The sequence below is a fragment of the Balaenoptera physalus genome (assembly GCF_965194825.1).
Source record: "Balaenoptera physalus genome assembly, chromosome: 7".
Classification (NCBI taxonomy): Eukaryota; Metazoa; Chordata; class Mammalia; order Artiodactyla; family Balaenopteridae; genus Balaenoptera; species Balaenoptera physalus.
The window spans coordinates 20,712,162-20,728,087 of NC_138886.1; the positions used below are offsets into that span (position 1 = coordinate 20,712,162).

Consider the following 15,926-nt stretch of genomic DNA (forward strand, 5'->3'; position numbering starts at 1 on the left):
GTGGTGTGTTCCGTGGAGCCTCCGAGAAAAGCAAGCGGAGGACGGGGTTCTGCGAGGAGAGAGACTCAGAGCAGTCTGGGAAGTGTAGTCCAGTTGGCTTAGCCGGAGATTCGGGGTGAGCGCCGAGGTTCCGGGAACGGGCTGAACAGGTCTGAAAAGAGGTAGGTGCGGCGAGTCGCGCGGCTACGGACTGAACTCGGGGAGTGAATAGACGGCTTCCGGGGCCTGCTGTCGCTCCGGGCCCTGCGAGGGGCTTTAAGTCCTACGGGAGCGAAGGACCGTGTTGCCATGGAAACCCTCGCTCTGGACCAGCGAGTGCGGCCCTGGAGCTGCGGAAGGAGTGCTGTTCTCTTCCGCTGTCAGGAAGTTCTCTCGGCGGTTTCTTCTGAGCTGGGTGGGTTTTCGGTGGATTTGGGCAGTGGCGAGAGAGTAAGTTCGAAGAGCCCTCTAGCGCCGAAGGAAAATAAAGACCTGGCGGAGGAGCCAAGGCCTGCTTTTGCTGTCTTCAGCCCGGTCTATCTTACTCAGAGTGAGATGATGAATGTGAGGCGTCAGGTAAACTGCACGCCAGCAACTCTCCACAGCCCTGGGTGCGCTGGGTGCTGGGGCATCAGAGATGGACAAGACAAGGTTTTGTCCCCGTGTCGGGGTTGGAGATGGTCAAAATATTGGTGTTTCCCGAGCTGGACAGAGCCCCCTGCCCTCCCCGAGGACAATTACAATAATAATGCCTGTTTATTGAGCGTTTACTAAATGCCAGGTTATGTTACAGGAATTGACGCTGCAATACGACATTCAATCCATACAACAATAGAGTACAGGTACAGACGAGGAAACCAAGATCTAGTGAAAGGTGAAGCTGATGGTCCAAGATCAGTAGCGATGGGATTAGAATCTGTGCCCTCTGCCCTTTCGCCTCCAGAACAAGCACTTTTACCCATTACTCTATACTGCTCCCTAGTGGCGATCTTTTTATAGTTTGCAGGAAAGTTAAAATGTATCACAGTTGTTTCTTTTCCCATTTTTAAAATAATTAATTAATTAATTATTTTTTGGCTGCATTGGGTCTTCGTTGCTGGGCTGGCTTTCTCTAGTTGCGGCGAGCAGGGGCTACTTTTCGTTGTGGTGCGTGGGCTTCTCATTGCGGTGGCTTCTCTTGTTGCGGAGCTCAGGGTCTAGGCGCGTGGGCTTCAGTTGTTGTGACACGTGGGCTCAGTAGTTGTGGCGCACAGGTTTAGTTGCTCCGCGGCATGTGGGATCTTCCCGGACCAGGGATCGAACCCGTGTCCCCTGCATTGGCAGGCAGATTCTTAACCACTGCGCCACAAGGGAAGTCCCTGTTTTTTCTTTTAAGCATTCTCCCCCCTTGGAACTTTGGCTTCCTCTACCTTTTGTCTACTTTGGAATCAAGATAGTATCTGTATCAATTTACATTCCTACCAACAGTGCAGCACTATTTACAATAGCCAGGACATGGAAACAACCTAAATGTCCATCGACAGATGAACGGATAAAGAAGATGTTGTACATATATATAATGGAATATTACTCGGCCATAAAAAGAAATGAAATTGGGTCATTTGTAGAGATGTGGATGGACCTAGAGTCTGTCATACAGAGTGAAGTAAGTCAGAAAGAGAAAAACAAATATCGTATATTAACGCATATATGTGGAATTTAGAAAAATGGTACAGATGAACCTATTTGCAGGGCAAGAATAGAAAGGCAAACGTAGAGAACGGACGTGTGGACATGGCGGGGAAGGGGAGGGTGGGATGAACTGGGAGATTAGGTTTGACATAAATACACTACCATGTGTAAAATAGATAGCTAGTGGGAACCTGCTGTATAGCACAGGGAGCTCAGTTCCATGCTCTGTGATGGCCTAGTTGGGTGGATGGGGAGGAGGGAGGTCCGAGGGGGAGGGGGTGTGTGTATGCATATGGCTGATTCACTTCGCTGTGCGGCAGAAACTAACACAGCGTTGTAAAGCAATTATGCTCCAATAAAAAAATAATAAAAGAAAAAAAGATAGTATCTGATTTAGTACAAAGCAATTTGAAATGTAATGTGCCGTTGTTTCGAGTTGATAACATCACTTGTATCTGTCCCAAGCTTCATGGTAGAAGGAGGAGACATTTCTTCCTTTGTATACTTCACAGTCCCTAGCTGTATCCTAGATACATATAATAATAATTTATATCTGTACATATTTTAAAGGAGCTTTCACTTACATCATTTTCATTTAATCCTCACCATGTGACCTATATATAATTTTCACAGGAGGCTGACTTTTTTTTTTGGTTGCTCTGCTGCGGCATGCGGGATCTTAGTTCCCTGGAGAGGGATCAAACCCGTGCCCTCTGCAGTGGAAGCGCAGAGTCCTAACCACTGGATCGCCAGGGAATTCCCCAGGAGGTTGACATTTACTAATCAAACTGAACAGTTTAGACTTTATCTGTAAAATAGGGGTAATTTTGCCAGCATCATAGTATTTCTGTGTTAGAATAAACATGAGAATGTAGAAGAAGAGTGTAGCCAGTTTATTCAACAGAACATTTAATGGCTGGTAATTGCAGACATTCTCTACTGGATGCTGTGAGAATATAAAGATGATGCCATCAACAGCTTTTAAATTCAGTTAGGGAGTTTTATTTTCTTCTAAAAAAACCCAGCTCTTTTTTTTTTTTTTTTTTAAAGCATAAGCATTACTTTGGGTTTTCAGATTCCAGAGTGTTCTCTTGAGCTTCTGTGCACACTTGTTCTCTCTGCCTGGGATGCCTTTAATCCTCTCTGCCTGCCCTTCACAAGGCAACTAAGACATCATCTCCTCCAGGAAGTCTTCCACATCCCTGTTCACCCCACTGAATTGTGTGTCTGTGTGATGCCATTGCATTACCCTCATCAGAGTTCTTATTACAGTACACTGCAATTTTCCATTTATGTGTTTGTTTTCCCCACAGACTGTGACTATGCCTCTTAACTCTGTAGCTGGAGCATAAGAACTGTTTGTTTAATGAATGACCTATCCATTTAGGACCTATTTAGACCCTGAGGATAACCCTGTGAATTGGTGAGTTAGAGGGAGTTTTCATGAGACTTAGTAAACTCATTTTAGCATTTGGGAGTGATCACAAATCTCTCATAATTCCCACATACTGTTGTTGATCAAATTTAATGGTTTGTATACTCTCCTACTAACTGTACCGAATTAAAATGTGATATTTTAACTTTATTCTCTTAGCTAGAATATTTCTTTGTGAATGGAGCATGAAATTAAAGTGATTGTTGCCTAGAATCCTCTTTTACAGGCACCTTGCTATTTTAAGTTCTGGAAGAAAGAGCTTTTGGGAATTACAGAGTGGTGGATCTCCATCACGTAATAAAAATGTAATAATTATACACGTAAAGACTTAGAAGTCAATGTGTGAATCCAAATGAGTCTTTTGTATCACCATTCGTTTTAGTGTGCATGCTTACAAATTGAACATATTTGTAGCTGAGATTTATCCCTTCCAATTTTTCCTCCTCTCTGCCATTTTTAACAGCTGATAGTTCACTGGGTCTGTCCCTTAGTGTTGGTTTCATTATGCTGAGACGAAAACCAACCCGTCTGGAGCTGAAGCTTGATGACATTGAGGAGTTTGAAAGCATTCGAAAAGACCTGGAGGTAAGAGTGCAACTTTCAAACCATTAGGAATATTTAAAACAATAACTCTAACTTTTGGACTCCAGATTCTTATACCAACAGCTTATTCGAAGTCTCTATTTGGATGCTTTACAGGCATCTTAAACATAATGTATTAGTTTCCTGTGGCTGCTGTAACAAATTGCCACAAACTTGGTGGTTTAAAGCAACAGAAATTTATGCTTTCACAGTTCTGTAGGCCAGAAATCTGAAATCGGTATCACTGATCCAAAATCAGGATGTCAGCAGGACCACACTCCCTCCAGAGGCTCTAGGGAAGAATCTATTCCTTGACTATTGCAGTATTTGGTGGCTGCTGACATTCCTTGACTTGTGGCCATATCACTCCAGTGTCTGCCTCCGTGATCACATTGCCTTCTCCTCTTCTGTCTGTGAAGTCTCCCTCTGCCCCCTCTTTTTTTTTTTTTTAAGATATCTTTTTTATTTTTTTAATTAATTAATTTATTTATTTATGGCTGTGTTGGGTCTTCGTTTCTGTGCGAGGGCTTTCTCTAGTTGTGGCAAGCGGGGGCCACTCTTCATCGCGGTGCGCGGGCCTCTTACTATCGCGGCCTCTCTTGTTGCGGAGCACAGGCTCCAGACGCGCAGGCTCAGTAATTATGGCTCACGGGCCCAGCCGCTCCGCGGCATGTGGGATCTTCCCAGACCAGGGCTCGAACCCGTGTCCCCTGCATTGGCAGGCGGATTCTCAACCACTGCGCCACCAGGGAAGCCCATCTGCCCCCTCTTATAAGGATACCTGTGTTGGCATTAAGGGCCCACCCAGATAATCCAGGATAATGTCCCCATCACAACATCCTTAATTTAATCACATCTGCAAAGTCCCTTTTCACATACAAGGCAACAATTACAGGATCCAGGGATTAGGACCTGATAGCTTTGGAGGTCATTATTCAGCATACTATACTTAACATGTTAAAACAAAAACCTCTTGATTTCTTCCTCAAACCAGTTTCACCTCAGAGTTCCCTATGTCGATATCTATGTAGTTCCTCAAGCCAGAAACCTAAGAGTCAATCTTGAGTTCTCCCTTTCCCTCACCTTTTATATTCAATCTGTCCATAAATCCTTTGGCTCTACCTCCAGAATATATCTGGAATCTACCCATACCTTTTCATCTCCACCATTAGAACCCTAGTCCAAATAACCATCAACTCTGTACAATTTCAGTAGCATCCCAAGTTGTCTCTCTACTTCCATTTTTGTGTCTTCAATCCATTCTCCATCAGATGTCTAGAATGATCTTTAAAAAATTTCAGATCATGTCATTCTCATGCTTAAAACTCCTCAGTGGTTTCCTGCACTTGGAATAAAACCTCAGTTCCTTATCATGGCCTACAAGCTTTTAAATGTTCTTTCACCTTCTGTCACTCTTTGCCTTGCCCTCTGTACCCTAGGCACATTGGTTTTCTTTTATTTCCTTGAATATGCTAACCTATTTATAACTCATGGCCTTTGCACATATTATTTTCCTCTGCCTGGAGTGCTTCCTGTTTCTTCATGTCTCAGTTTGAATGTCACTTCCTCAGTCTGAGAGGCCTCTTCTGACCCTATCCAACTTAGGTGTATCATTCCTATCCATGCTGCCTCCATCTCATTAGGGTCTCTCAAAGCACTTTATTCTTTTATTTCATAGCACTTATTATAATTTTTTAATTTTTTTTTGTGTTGAATCTGTAGATTGCTTTGGGTAGTATAGTCATTTTCACAATATTGATTCTTCCAATCCAAGAACATGGTATATCTCTCCACCTGTTGGTATCATCTTTAATTTCTTTCATCAGTGTCTTATAGTTTTCTGCATACAGGTCTTTTGTCTCCCTAGGTAGGTTTATTCCTAGGTATTTTATTCTTTTTGTTGCAGTGGTAAATGGGAGTGTTTCCATAATTTCTCTTTTAGATTTTTCATCATTAGTGTATAGGAATGCAAGAGATTTCTGTGCCTTAATTTTGTATCCTGCAACTTTACCAAATTCATTGATTAGCTCTAGTAGTTTTCTGGTAGCATCTTTAGGATTCCCTATGTATAATATCATGTCATCTGCAAACAGTGACAGTTTTACTTCTTCTTTTCCAATTTGTATTCCTTTTATTTATTTTTCTTCTCTGATTGCCGTGGCTAGGACTTCCAGAACTATGTTGAATAATAGTGGTGAGAGTGGACACCCTTGTCTTGTTCCTGATCTTAGAGGAAATGCTTCCAGTTTTTCACCATTGAGAATGATGTTTGCCATGGGTTTGTCGTATATGGCCTTTATTATGTTGAGGTAGGTTCCCTCTATGCCCACTTTCTGGAGACTTTTTATCATAAATGGGTGCTGAATTTTGTCAAAAGCTTTTTCTGCATCTATTGAGATGATCATATGGTTTTTATTCTTCAATTTGTTAATATGGTGTATCCCATTGATTGATTTGCGTATATTGAAGAATCCTTGCATCCCTGGGATAAATCCCACTTGATCGTGGTGTATGATCCTTTTTATGTGTTGTTGGATTCTGTTTGCTAGTATTTTGTTGAGGATTTTTGCATCTATATTCATCAGTGATATTGGTCTGTAATTTTCTTTTTTTTGTAGTGTCTTTGTCTGGTTTTGGTATCGGGTGATGGTGGCCTCGTAGAATGAGTTTGGTAGTGTTCCTTCCTCTGCAATTTTTTGGAAGAGTTTGAGAAGGATGGGTGTTAGCTCTTCTCTAAATGTTTGATAGAATTCACCTGTGAAGCCATCTGGTCCTGGACTTTTGTTTGTTGGAAGATTTTTAATCACAGTTTCAATTTCAATACTTGTGATTGGTCTGTTCATATTTTCTGTTTCTTCCTGATTCAGTCTTGGAAGGTTATACCTTTCTAAGAATTTGTCCATTTCTTCCAGGTTGTCCATTTTATTGGCATAGAGTTGCTTGTAGTAGTCTCTTAGGATGCTTTGTATTTCTGCGGTGTCTGTTGTAACTTCTCCTTTTTCATTTCTAATTTTATTGATTTGAGTCCTCTCCCTCTTTTTCTTGATGAGTCTGGCTAATGGCTTATCAATTTTGTTTATCTTCTCAAAGAACCAGCTTTTAGTTTTATTGATCTTTGCTATTGTTTTCTTTGTTTCTATTTCATTTATTTCTGCTCTGATCTTTATGATTTCTTTCCTTCTGCTAACTTTGGGTTTTGTTTGTTCTTCTTTCTCTAGTTCCTTTAGGTGTAAGTTTTTTTTTTTTTTAAAGATTTTTTTTTAATTGTTTATTTATTTATTTATTTTGTTTATTCCTTTTTTTGGAGGCTGCATTGGGTCTTCGTTGCTGCGCGTGGGCTTTCTCAAGTTGAGGTGAGCGGGGGCTACTCCTCATTGCGGTATGTGGGCTTCTCACTGCGGTGGATTCTCTTGTTGCGGAGCATGGGCTCCAGGCACGCGGGCTTCAGTAGTTGTGGCACGTGGGCTCAGTAGTTGTGGCTCGCGGGCTCCAGAGCGCAGCCCCAGTAGTTGTGGCGCACTGGCTCAGGTGCTCCGCGGCATGTGGGATCCTCCCGGACCAGGGCTCGAACCTGTGTCCCCTGCATTGGCAGGCAGATCCCCAACCACTGCGCCACCAGGGAAGCCCTAGGTGTAAGTTTAGATTGTTTACTTGAGATTTTTCTTGTTTCTTTAGGTAGGCTTGTATAGCTATAAACTTCCCTCTTAGAACTGCTTTTGCTGCATCCCATAGGTTTTGGATCATTGTGTTTACATTGTCATTTGTCTCTAGGTATTTTTTGATTTCCTCTTTGATTTCTTCAGTGATCTCTTGGTTATTTAGTAACGTATTGTTTAGCTTCCATGTGTTTGTGTTTTTTACGTTTTTTTCCCTATAATTCATTTCTAATCTCATAGCGTTGTGGTCAGAAAAGATGCTTGATATGATTTCAATTTTCTTAAATTTACTGAGGCTTGATTTGTGACCCAAGATGTGATCTATCCTGGAGAATGTTCCATGTGCACTTGAGAAGAAAGTGTAATCTGCTGTTTTTGGATAGAATGTCCTATAAATATCAATTAAATCTATCTGGTCTATTGTGTCATTTAAAGCTTCTGTTTCCTTATTTATTTTCATTTTGGATGATCTGTCCATTGGTGTAAGTGAGGTGTTAAAGTCCCCCACTATTATTGTGTTACTGTCGATTTCCTCTTTTAGAGCTGTTAGCAGTTGCCTTATGTATTGAGGTGCTCCTATGTTGGGTGCATATATATTTATAATTGTTATATCTTCTTCTTGGATTGATCCCTTGATCATTATGTAGTGTCCTTCCTTGTCTCTTGTAACATTCTTTATTTTAAAGTCTATTTTATCTGATATGAGTATAGCTACTCCAGCTTTCTTTTGATTTCCGTTTGCATGGAATATCTTTTTCCATCCCCTCACTTTCAGTCTGTATGTGTCCCTAGGTCTGAAGTGGGTCTCTTGTAGACAGCATATATATGGGTCTTGTTTTTGTATCCATTCAGCAAGCCTGTGTCTTTTGGTTGGAGCATTTAATCCATTCACATTTAAGGTAATTATTGATATGTATGTTCCTATGACCATTTTCTTAATTGTTTTGGGTTTGTTTTTGTAGGTCCTTTTCTTCTCTTGTGTTTCCCACTTAGAGAAGTTCCTTTAGCATTTGTTGTAGAGCTGGTTTGGTGGTGCTGAATTCTCTTAGCTTTTGCTTGTCTGTAAAGCTTTTGATTTCTCCATCGAATCTGAATGAGATCCTTGCCGGGTAGAGTAATCTTGGTTGTAGGTTCTTCCCTTTCATCACTTTAAGTATCATGCCACTCCCTTCTGGCTTGTGGAGTTTCTGCTGAGAAATCAGCTGTTAACCTTATGGGAGTTCCCTTGTATGTTATTTGTCGTTTTTCCCTTGTTGCTTTCAATAATTTTTCTTTGTCTTTAATTTTTGCCAATCTGATTACTATGTGTCTCAGCGTGTTTCTCCTTGGGTTTATCCTGCCTGGGACTCGCTGCGCTTCCTGGACTTGGGTGGCTATTTCCTTTCCCATGTTAGGGAAGTTTTTGACTATAATCTCTTCAAATATTTTCTCTGGTCCTTTCTCTCTCTCTTCTCCTTCTGGGACCCCTATAATGCGAATGTTGTTGTGTTTAATGTTGTCCCAGAGGTCTCTTAGGCTGTCTTCATTTCTTTTCATTCTTTTTTCCTTAGTCTGTTCCGCAGCAGTGAATTCCACCATTCTGTCTTCCAGGTCACTTATCCATTCTTCTGCCTCAGTTATTCTGCTATTGATTCCTTCTAGTGTAGTTTTCATTTCAGTTATTGTATTGTTCATCTCTCTTTGTTTGTTCCTTAATTCTTCTAGGTCTTTGTTAAACATTTCTTGCATCTTCTCGATCTTTGCCTCCATTCTTATTCCGAGGTCCTGGATCATCTTCACCATCATTATTCTGAATTCTTTTTCTGGAAGGTTGCCTATCTCCACTTCATTTAGTTGTTTTTCTGGGGTTTTATCTTGTTCCTTAATCTGGTATATAGCCCTCTGCCTTTTCATCTTGTCTGTCTTTCTGTGAATGTGGTTTTTGTTCCACAGGCTGCAGGATTATAGTTTTTCTTGCTTCTGCTGTCTGCCCTCTGGTGGTTGAGGCTATCTAAGAGCTTATTATAATTTATAATGATTTCTTTGTTTATTGTAAAATCATTTACATTAGGAACCCTGATTGTAGAAATCATGTCTGTCTTCTCCATCGTTGAGTTCCCAGCATCTAGTACATAGTAGGAGTTCAATATGTATCTTTTTAAAATTAATTAATTAATTAATTAATTTACTTTTGGCTGCACTGGGTCTTTGTTGCTGCACATGGGCTTTCTCTAGTTGTGGCGAGCGGGGGCCACTCTTTGTCGTGGTGCACAGGCTTCTCACTGTGATGGCCTCTCTTGTTGCAGAGTACAGGCTCCAGGCGCGCGGGCTTCAGTAGTTGTGGCACGCGGGCTCAGTAGTTGTGGCACACAGGCCTAGTTGCTCCGCGGCATGTGGGATCTTCCCGGACCAGGGCTCGAACCTGTGTCCGCTGCATTGGCAGGCGGATTCTTAACCACTGCACCACCAGGGAAGCCCCAGTATGTATTTTTAAGTATAGCCTTATGCTGCGGTATTAGATGTCCATTGATAAGACTTCAATTCTTTTATTGGCCTTCAGAATAAAGTCCAAATTCCTTAGGATGGCATGTAAGGCCCTTTGTGATCTGGTCCTTGGTCATCTCTCCACTTTATCTTCCACTGCTGAACTATCTTTAATCTCAGTGCCTATGCACACTCTGCTCTTTTCCTGAAGTGCCCTTTATGGTTCAAACTTCAGTTGTAATGAGTCTCGTAAAGTGTTAGTCTTATATTGAACTTTGACTCTGCAGAGTCAGCTCACTTTTGAGTTACTTTCTTTTTTAATTGAAGTAATTTTTATGACTGAGTAGTGTTCCATTGTGTGTATGTGTGTGTGTGTGTGTGTGTGTGTGTGTGTATATATATATATATATATATATATATATATATATATATATATACACACCACATTTTCTTTATCCAGTCATCTGTCAAGGGACACTTACGTTTCCATATGTTGGCTATTGTAAATAATGCTGCGATAAACATGGTGGTGCACTTACCCTTTTGAATTAGTGTTTTCTTTGGATATATACCCAGGAGTGGAATTGCTGGATCATATGGTAGTTCTACTCTTTATTTTTTGAGAAATCTCCATACAGTTTTCCATAGTGGCTGCACCAGTTTACATTCTCACCAATAGTGTGTGAAGATTTCCTTTTCTCCACATCCTCTCTAACACTTATTATTTCTTGTCTTTTTGATAATAGCCATTCCAGTGGGCATGAGGTGATATTTCATTGTGGTTCTGATTTGCATTTCCCTGATAATTAGTGATGTTGAACATCTTTTCATATGCCTGTTGGCCATCTGTATGTCTTCTTTAGAAAAATGGTTATTCAGATTCTTGGGTTGTCTGTTTTTTTGTTGTTGAGTTGTATGAGTTCTTTATATATTTTGGGTATTAACCCCTTATCAGATAAATTGTTTGCAAATATCTTTTCCCATTTGGTAGGCTGTCTTTTCATTTTCTTGATGGTTTCCTTTGCTGAGCAGATGCTTTTTAGTTTGATATAGTCCCATTTGTTTATTTTTGCTTTTGTTTCCCTTGCCTGAGGAGACATACTCAGAAAGATACTGCTAAGACTAATGTCAAATAGCATACTGCCTATGTTTTCTTCTAGGAGTTTTATGGTTTCAGGTCTTACGTTCAAGTCTTTAATCCATTTTGAGTTAATTTTTGTGTATGGTGTAAGATAGTGGTCTAGCTTCATTGTTTTGCATGTGGCTGTTCAGCTTTCTCAACAGCCTTTATTGAAGAGACTGTCCTCTCTCCATTGTATGTTCTTTGCTACTTTGTCATAAATCTATTATCCATATGTGTGAGGGTTTATTTCTGGGCTCTCAGTTCTGTTCCATTGATCTGTGTCTCTTTTTCTGCTAATACCATGCTGTTTTGATTACTGTGGCTTTGTAGTATAATTTGAAATCAGGGAGTGTGATACCTCCAGCTTTGGGTTTTTTTTTCCCAAGATTGCTTTGGCTACTTGGGGTTTTCTGTGGTCCCATACAAATTTTAGGAATTTTTGTTCTATTTCTGTGAAAAATGTTGTTGGGATTTTGATGGGGATTGCATTGAATCTGTAGATTGCTTTAGATAGTTATAGACATTTTAACTGTTAATTCTTTCTATCCATGAGCATGGAATACTTTTTCATTCCTTTGTATCTTCTTCAGTTTCTTTCAACAATATCTCATAGTTTTAAGTGTACAGGTCTTTTCACCTTCTTAGTTAAATTTATTTCTAGGTATAAATTTATTCCTAGGTATTTTTGTTGTTTTTAATCTTTCTACTAAAGGCAGTTATCCAATGGGTTTCACCCATTTTAGAGCAACTTAGGAGAGAGGGATAGTTTTTGCCCTGCACTAAAATAAAAACAGTAGAAAACTGGTATTTCATTTGTTACTGAAATTAGTTTGATTACATTTTGATGACTCTGGTTTTTTTTTTTTTTTTGGCTGTGTTGGGTCTTTGTTGCTGCGCACGGGCTTTCTCTAGCTGTGGCGAGCAGGGGCTCCTCTTCCTCGTGTGCATGGGCTTCTCATTGTGGTGGCTTCTCTTGTTGCAGAGCATGGGCTCTAGGCGCATGGGCTTCAGTAGTTGTGGCACGTGGGCTCAGTAGTTGTGGCTCACAGGCTGTAGAGTGCAGGCTCAGTAGTTGTGGTGCACGGCCTTAGTTGCTCTGTGGCATGTGGGATCTTCCCGGACCACAGCTTGAACCTGTGTCCCCTGAATTGGCAGGCGGATTCTTAACTGCTGAGCCACCAGGGAAGCCCTGACTCTGGATTTTGAAACAGTCAGCAGTTGTTCACAGTGGGAAGCCTTTTTTTTTTTAAATTTAATTAATTAATTTATTTATTTATGGCTGTGTTGGGTCCTCATTTCTGCGCGAGGGCCTCCTCCAGTTGCGGCAAGTGGGGGCCACTCTTCATCGCGGTGCGCAGGCCTCTCACTATCACGGCCTCTCTTGTTGTGGAGCACAGGCTCCAGACGCGCAGGCTCAGCAATTGTGGCTCACGGGCCCAGTCGCTCCGTGGCATGTGGGATCCTCCCAGACCAGGGCTTGAACCCATGTCCCCTGCATTGGCAGGCAGACTCTCAACCACTGCGCCACCAGGGAAGCCCTGGGAAGCCTTTTAAATGATTTCATTCTACTTGGATATTCCGACTTTCTCATGGCTTATAAGATGAAACGATATCATCCTTTGCCTTTTAGAACTTGTTTTCACAAAGGTGTTTGGGGAGAACTTTCTAATGTTATTTATTGGGTAATGTAGCCTAGAGAGTAACTCAGGAAGGTCATTATGTTTGTATATATATAAAAAGTAATACCTCAATTATTCACTATAATATTTTGACACTGGCATTTAAATGCTCACTGTTCAGCAGTAAGTGGTGAAGAATAGCAGTGATTCCAGGGATTAGTGTAGTGGAGCCATTCTTCTGGTAAGGAACTCTCAGGTAGTGGTAGTTGTGGGGTGTTAGTTTTTCTCTTTGAAAATGATCAAACTGAGACATAGACTTTGTGAATTCTGCAATTACTTGTGGCTTAAGAGCCAAACCTTTTATCTGAAAACAAAATGAATTCCCCAAATCAGGCCTCATGATAAGATAGCACAAAACCTTCTTTTCCTGCGGTACATTTAATCTCATGGTGTCAGCTAAGCTGTTAATTTCTGGTGGTTATTGTTTTACTGGTTGCTTTATTTTTCCATCTCTTGTGTGGACTTTCCTCTGTCATAGCCCTGATCACCCTGTGTTGTAATGGTCTATTTACCTGTTTCCCTGTTAGACTGTGACATCCTGGAGGGTAGGGGTTACATCCTTTATCACTATATCCGTGTATCCCCCTTGTGCCCCTAACCATCTAAACCTAGGATTTCAGTTTATTGTTCTGTAGACCCGAACCCTATCCTTTACCCTGTGCCTAATACATGGTAGATGCTAAATAAATGTTTGTTAGAATATTACCTTAATACTAAAACTTTTATACTTTCAGACCCGTAAGAAACAAAAGGAAGATGTGGATGTTGTAGGAGGCAGTGATGGAGAAGGTGCCATTGGGCTCGGCAGTGACCCCAAGGGCAGGGAACAAATGATTAATGATCGAATTGGTTATAAACCCCAACCCAAGCCCAACAATCGTTCATCTCAATTTGGAAGTTTTGAATTTTAGAGGTGGATTATCTTGTGTGCCAGAGCCCTGGAATGGAGTAAAATGATGGCAGAAATACAAACAAGATTTAGAGAATTGAGTGCTTGCAGTCAAGCTGAATATTTTACGTCCTGCAGAGAGAGATACTTCTGCATGAGAGTGCTGATGCTTAACTTTCACTCTGAAAGCTGAAATTCAAACTCTGGTTTGTCTCTGGAAAATCTGACTCGATAAACTTGTCTGATTTTTGTTTTTAAAAATAAATCTATTTTTGGAAAAGTGTGCGACATCCTTAATGAAGTATAATAGCACCGTTAAATTGCTACATCATTTTTCCCATCTTTATTAAAAGACCCTAAATAGAACACTTCCAGTTGATCCCTCTCACTGATTTTTGTTTAACTCGTTTATTCAACAAGTATTTAATGAGAGTGCCAGGTACCATTCTAGGCACTTGGTAACATCAGTGAACAAATCAAAGATCCCTGCCCTTGTGGAGATTAGATTTGCATGATTTTGTATAAAGTCGATCAAGTTGTGGATTTCCAGTATCTTTACAGAATGGCATTGTAACCAGTTTGGGTGTAATTTTGGGAGGACAGGCAGTGGAGTATCAGTATTACCGTCATTCCAGTTTTCCTTCCTTTCTCAAATCGCCTAAGTTTTTCTGAGGAGCCAATCTGCGAGGCAGCTCAGAGGCTAATTTAGAATCACGTCTTATTGTTTTCACTGTTTAATTCAACTGCTGGGAACTGCTAACTGTGGTAGCAAGAACCTCTGGAATCATCAGTTCCAAAGAGACCTGTTAGCAGGATTTTACCCAGCCTTTCTGGGGCAGTTTAAGTCTGGGAAGTAAGAATGTGGGAGAGAGGCAGGAATAGAGGAGGATGTATAGTTTCCCTTCTTCCTCCAACCATTCTTACAGAACCTCTGTTTTTCCAGTTTTATCTGGGATCTTCCATTCTTTTATCTTAATCTTGAAAACACAGCAAGAATGGGCTCCAGATAAGGAAACTGAGTTTGATTATTTTGAATCCTACAAAGGCCAGTCTGGAAGGGCAAAAGAAAAAAAGAAAAGGATCAAACAAGACTGCTTCAACACGTCACTGTGACTTCCCAGCATGAATAGGCACAGAAGCATGAAAACATTGTGCCTCCTGATACCAATACTCAAGAGGAATCTGGGTGGAAGACACTGTATCAAGTGCTTTATGCAGATTATCTCATTTATTTTTTATTTTTAATTTTTTTTAGATTATCTCATTTAATCTTTAGCTCTTACGAGGTGAGTACTTTAACCTAATTTTATAAAGGCAAAACTAATTCTCAGCTGTTAAGGGATAGAGCTGAGATTTGAACCTGGGCAGAATGATTTTTGAACCTGCGCTTCTAAACCTCCTTGCTACACTGCTTTCCTGGTCTCCCACTAGTAGGTCTCACTCCCTCAGGGTAGAGTGAGAGGTTGCTGTTTCAGTTCTCAGGAAATATCCATGCTATTTTATTTATAAAGAATGAGGCAATTACCAGATTAGTAATAAATCTGAGCAGCTATAAATCTTTTTATTTTTTTGGCCGCGCCACGCGGCACGTGGGATCTTAGTTCCCCAACCAGAGATCGAACCCGTGCCCCCTGCAGTGGAAGCACAGAGTCCTAACCACTGGACCACCAGGGAATTCCCTGTAAATCTTTTTTGACACCACTGAAATCACATGTATCGATTCTTTATTTCTTAGGTCCTAGTGTTCATTTCTGGGTTGCCCAAACCCAAGAAGATGGTCAAGTGCTTGTGAAGAGATACCAACTGCAGCCAGAAGCACGTACCTTTCATTTTCCTGAAAGCTGGAGTGACAATAATCAGGAGATTAATTCAAATAGGTACCATTATTGCCTTTTTATAAATGAGAAAACTAAGGCTTAGGGGTTATTAAAATAACTTGCCTAAGGTCACACTTCTAGTAAGTGGTGGAGCTAGGAGTCAAAGCCAGGTGTACCTGACTCCAAAGCCCATGCTCGTCACACTACAGTCTAGAAGTGGTGCTGAATGGCAAGATGCCCATCTGGGGGCCAACAGGAAAGGCACAAAACACCACCATTCTGGCACAAAGCGGACAGGCAGGGCCAACTCCTAGCCTCTCGCCTGACAGCATAAACACAGGGAAGCGATTATGATATGACAAGTTCGCTTTTAAATTCAGGAACCCTTGGTATACTGAGATACTGCAGCTTCATGAAGACCCTGTCTCCTGTGCAAAAGGTCATGTAGATCTTCTGGCATGTACAAGGCTTGTCATGTAAAGTAGGAGAGAAGGAGGAGAGTGAGATGAAAACATAAAGGGATCACGCCACCTAAAAGATGGACATCTTAAAAACCGATGCTAATGACCAGACTCCCTGTGGACAATGATGAGACCACTTATTCTGATATCACTCTGGGTAGAAGACAGGCA

The 15,926-nt window shown here is 41.0% G+C and overlaps 1 protein-coding gene across 7 annotated transcripts; it reads left to right on the forward strand.

Moving 5' to 3' along the window:
- The first annotated feature begins 4 nt into the window (after window positions 1-4).
- CDC26 (cell division cycle 26) lies at window positions 5-13,757 on the forward strand. Of its 7 annotated transcripts, none has more exons than XM_082469259.1 (4): window positions 7-161; window positions 2,964-3,073; window positions 3,549-3,670; window positions 13,323-13,757. In XM_082469259.1, the coding sequence occupies exons 3-4, from the start codon at window positions 3,590-3,592 to the stop codon at window positions 13,497-13,499; spliced, it is 258 nt and encodes an 85-aa protein (XP_082325385.1). In that variant the 5' UTR covers window positions 7-161; window positions 2,964-3,073; window positions 3,549-3,589; the 3' UTR covers window positions 13,500-13,757. The 7 variants fall into 7 exon arrangements, with proteins under 7 accessions (XP_082325386.1, XP_082325385.1, XP_082325381.1 ...); XM_082469255.1 differs by having other exon boundaries at window positions 22-161; window positions 3,577-3,670; XM_082469256.1 differs by lacking the exon at window positions 7-161 and adding an exon at window positions 182-394 and having other exon boundaries at window positions 3,577-3,670.
- The last annotated feature ends 2,169 nt before the right edge of the window (window positions 13,758-15,926 follow it).

What these genes read in the sequence shown, in the direction of transcription:
- CDC26 (XM_082469254.1), top strand. Translation starts at nt 289, where the DNA reads ATGGAAACCCTCGCTCTGGACCAGCGAGTGCGGCCCTGGAGCTGCGGA. An exon ending in GGCGGTTTCTTCTGAGCTGG is followed by an intron (nt 395 to 3,548) that starts GTGGGTTTTCGG and finishes CATTTTTAACAG; the next exon opens with CTGATAGTTCACTGGGTCTG. An exon ending in GCATTCGAAAAGACCTGGAG is followed by an intron (nt 3,671 to 13,322) that starts GTAAGAGTGCAA and finishes TTATACTTTCAG; the next exon opens with ACCCGTAAGAAACAAAAGGA.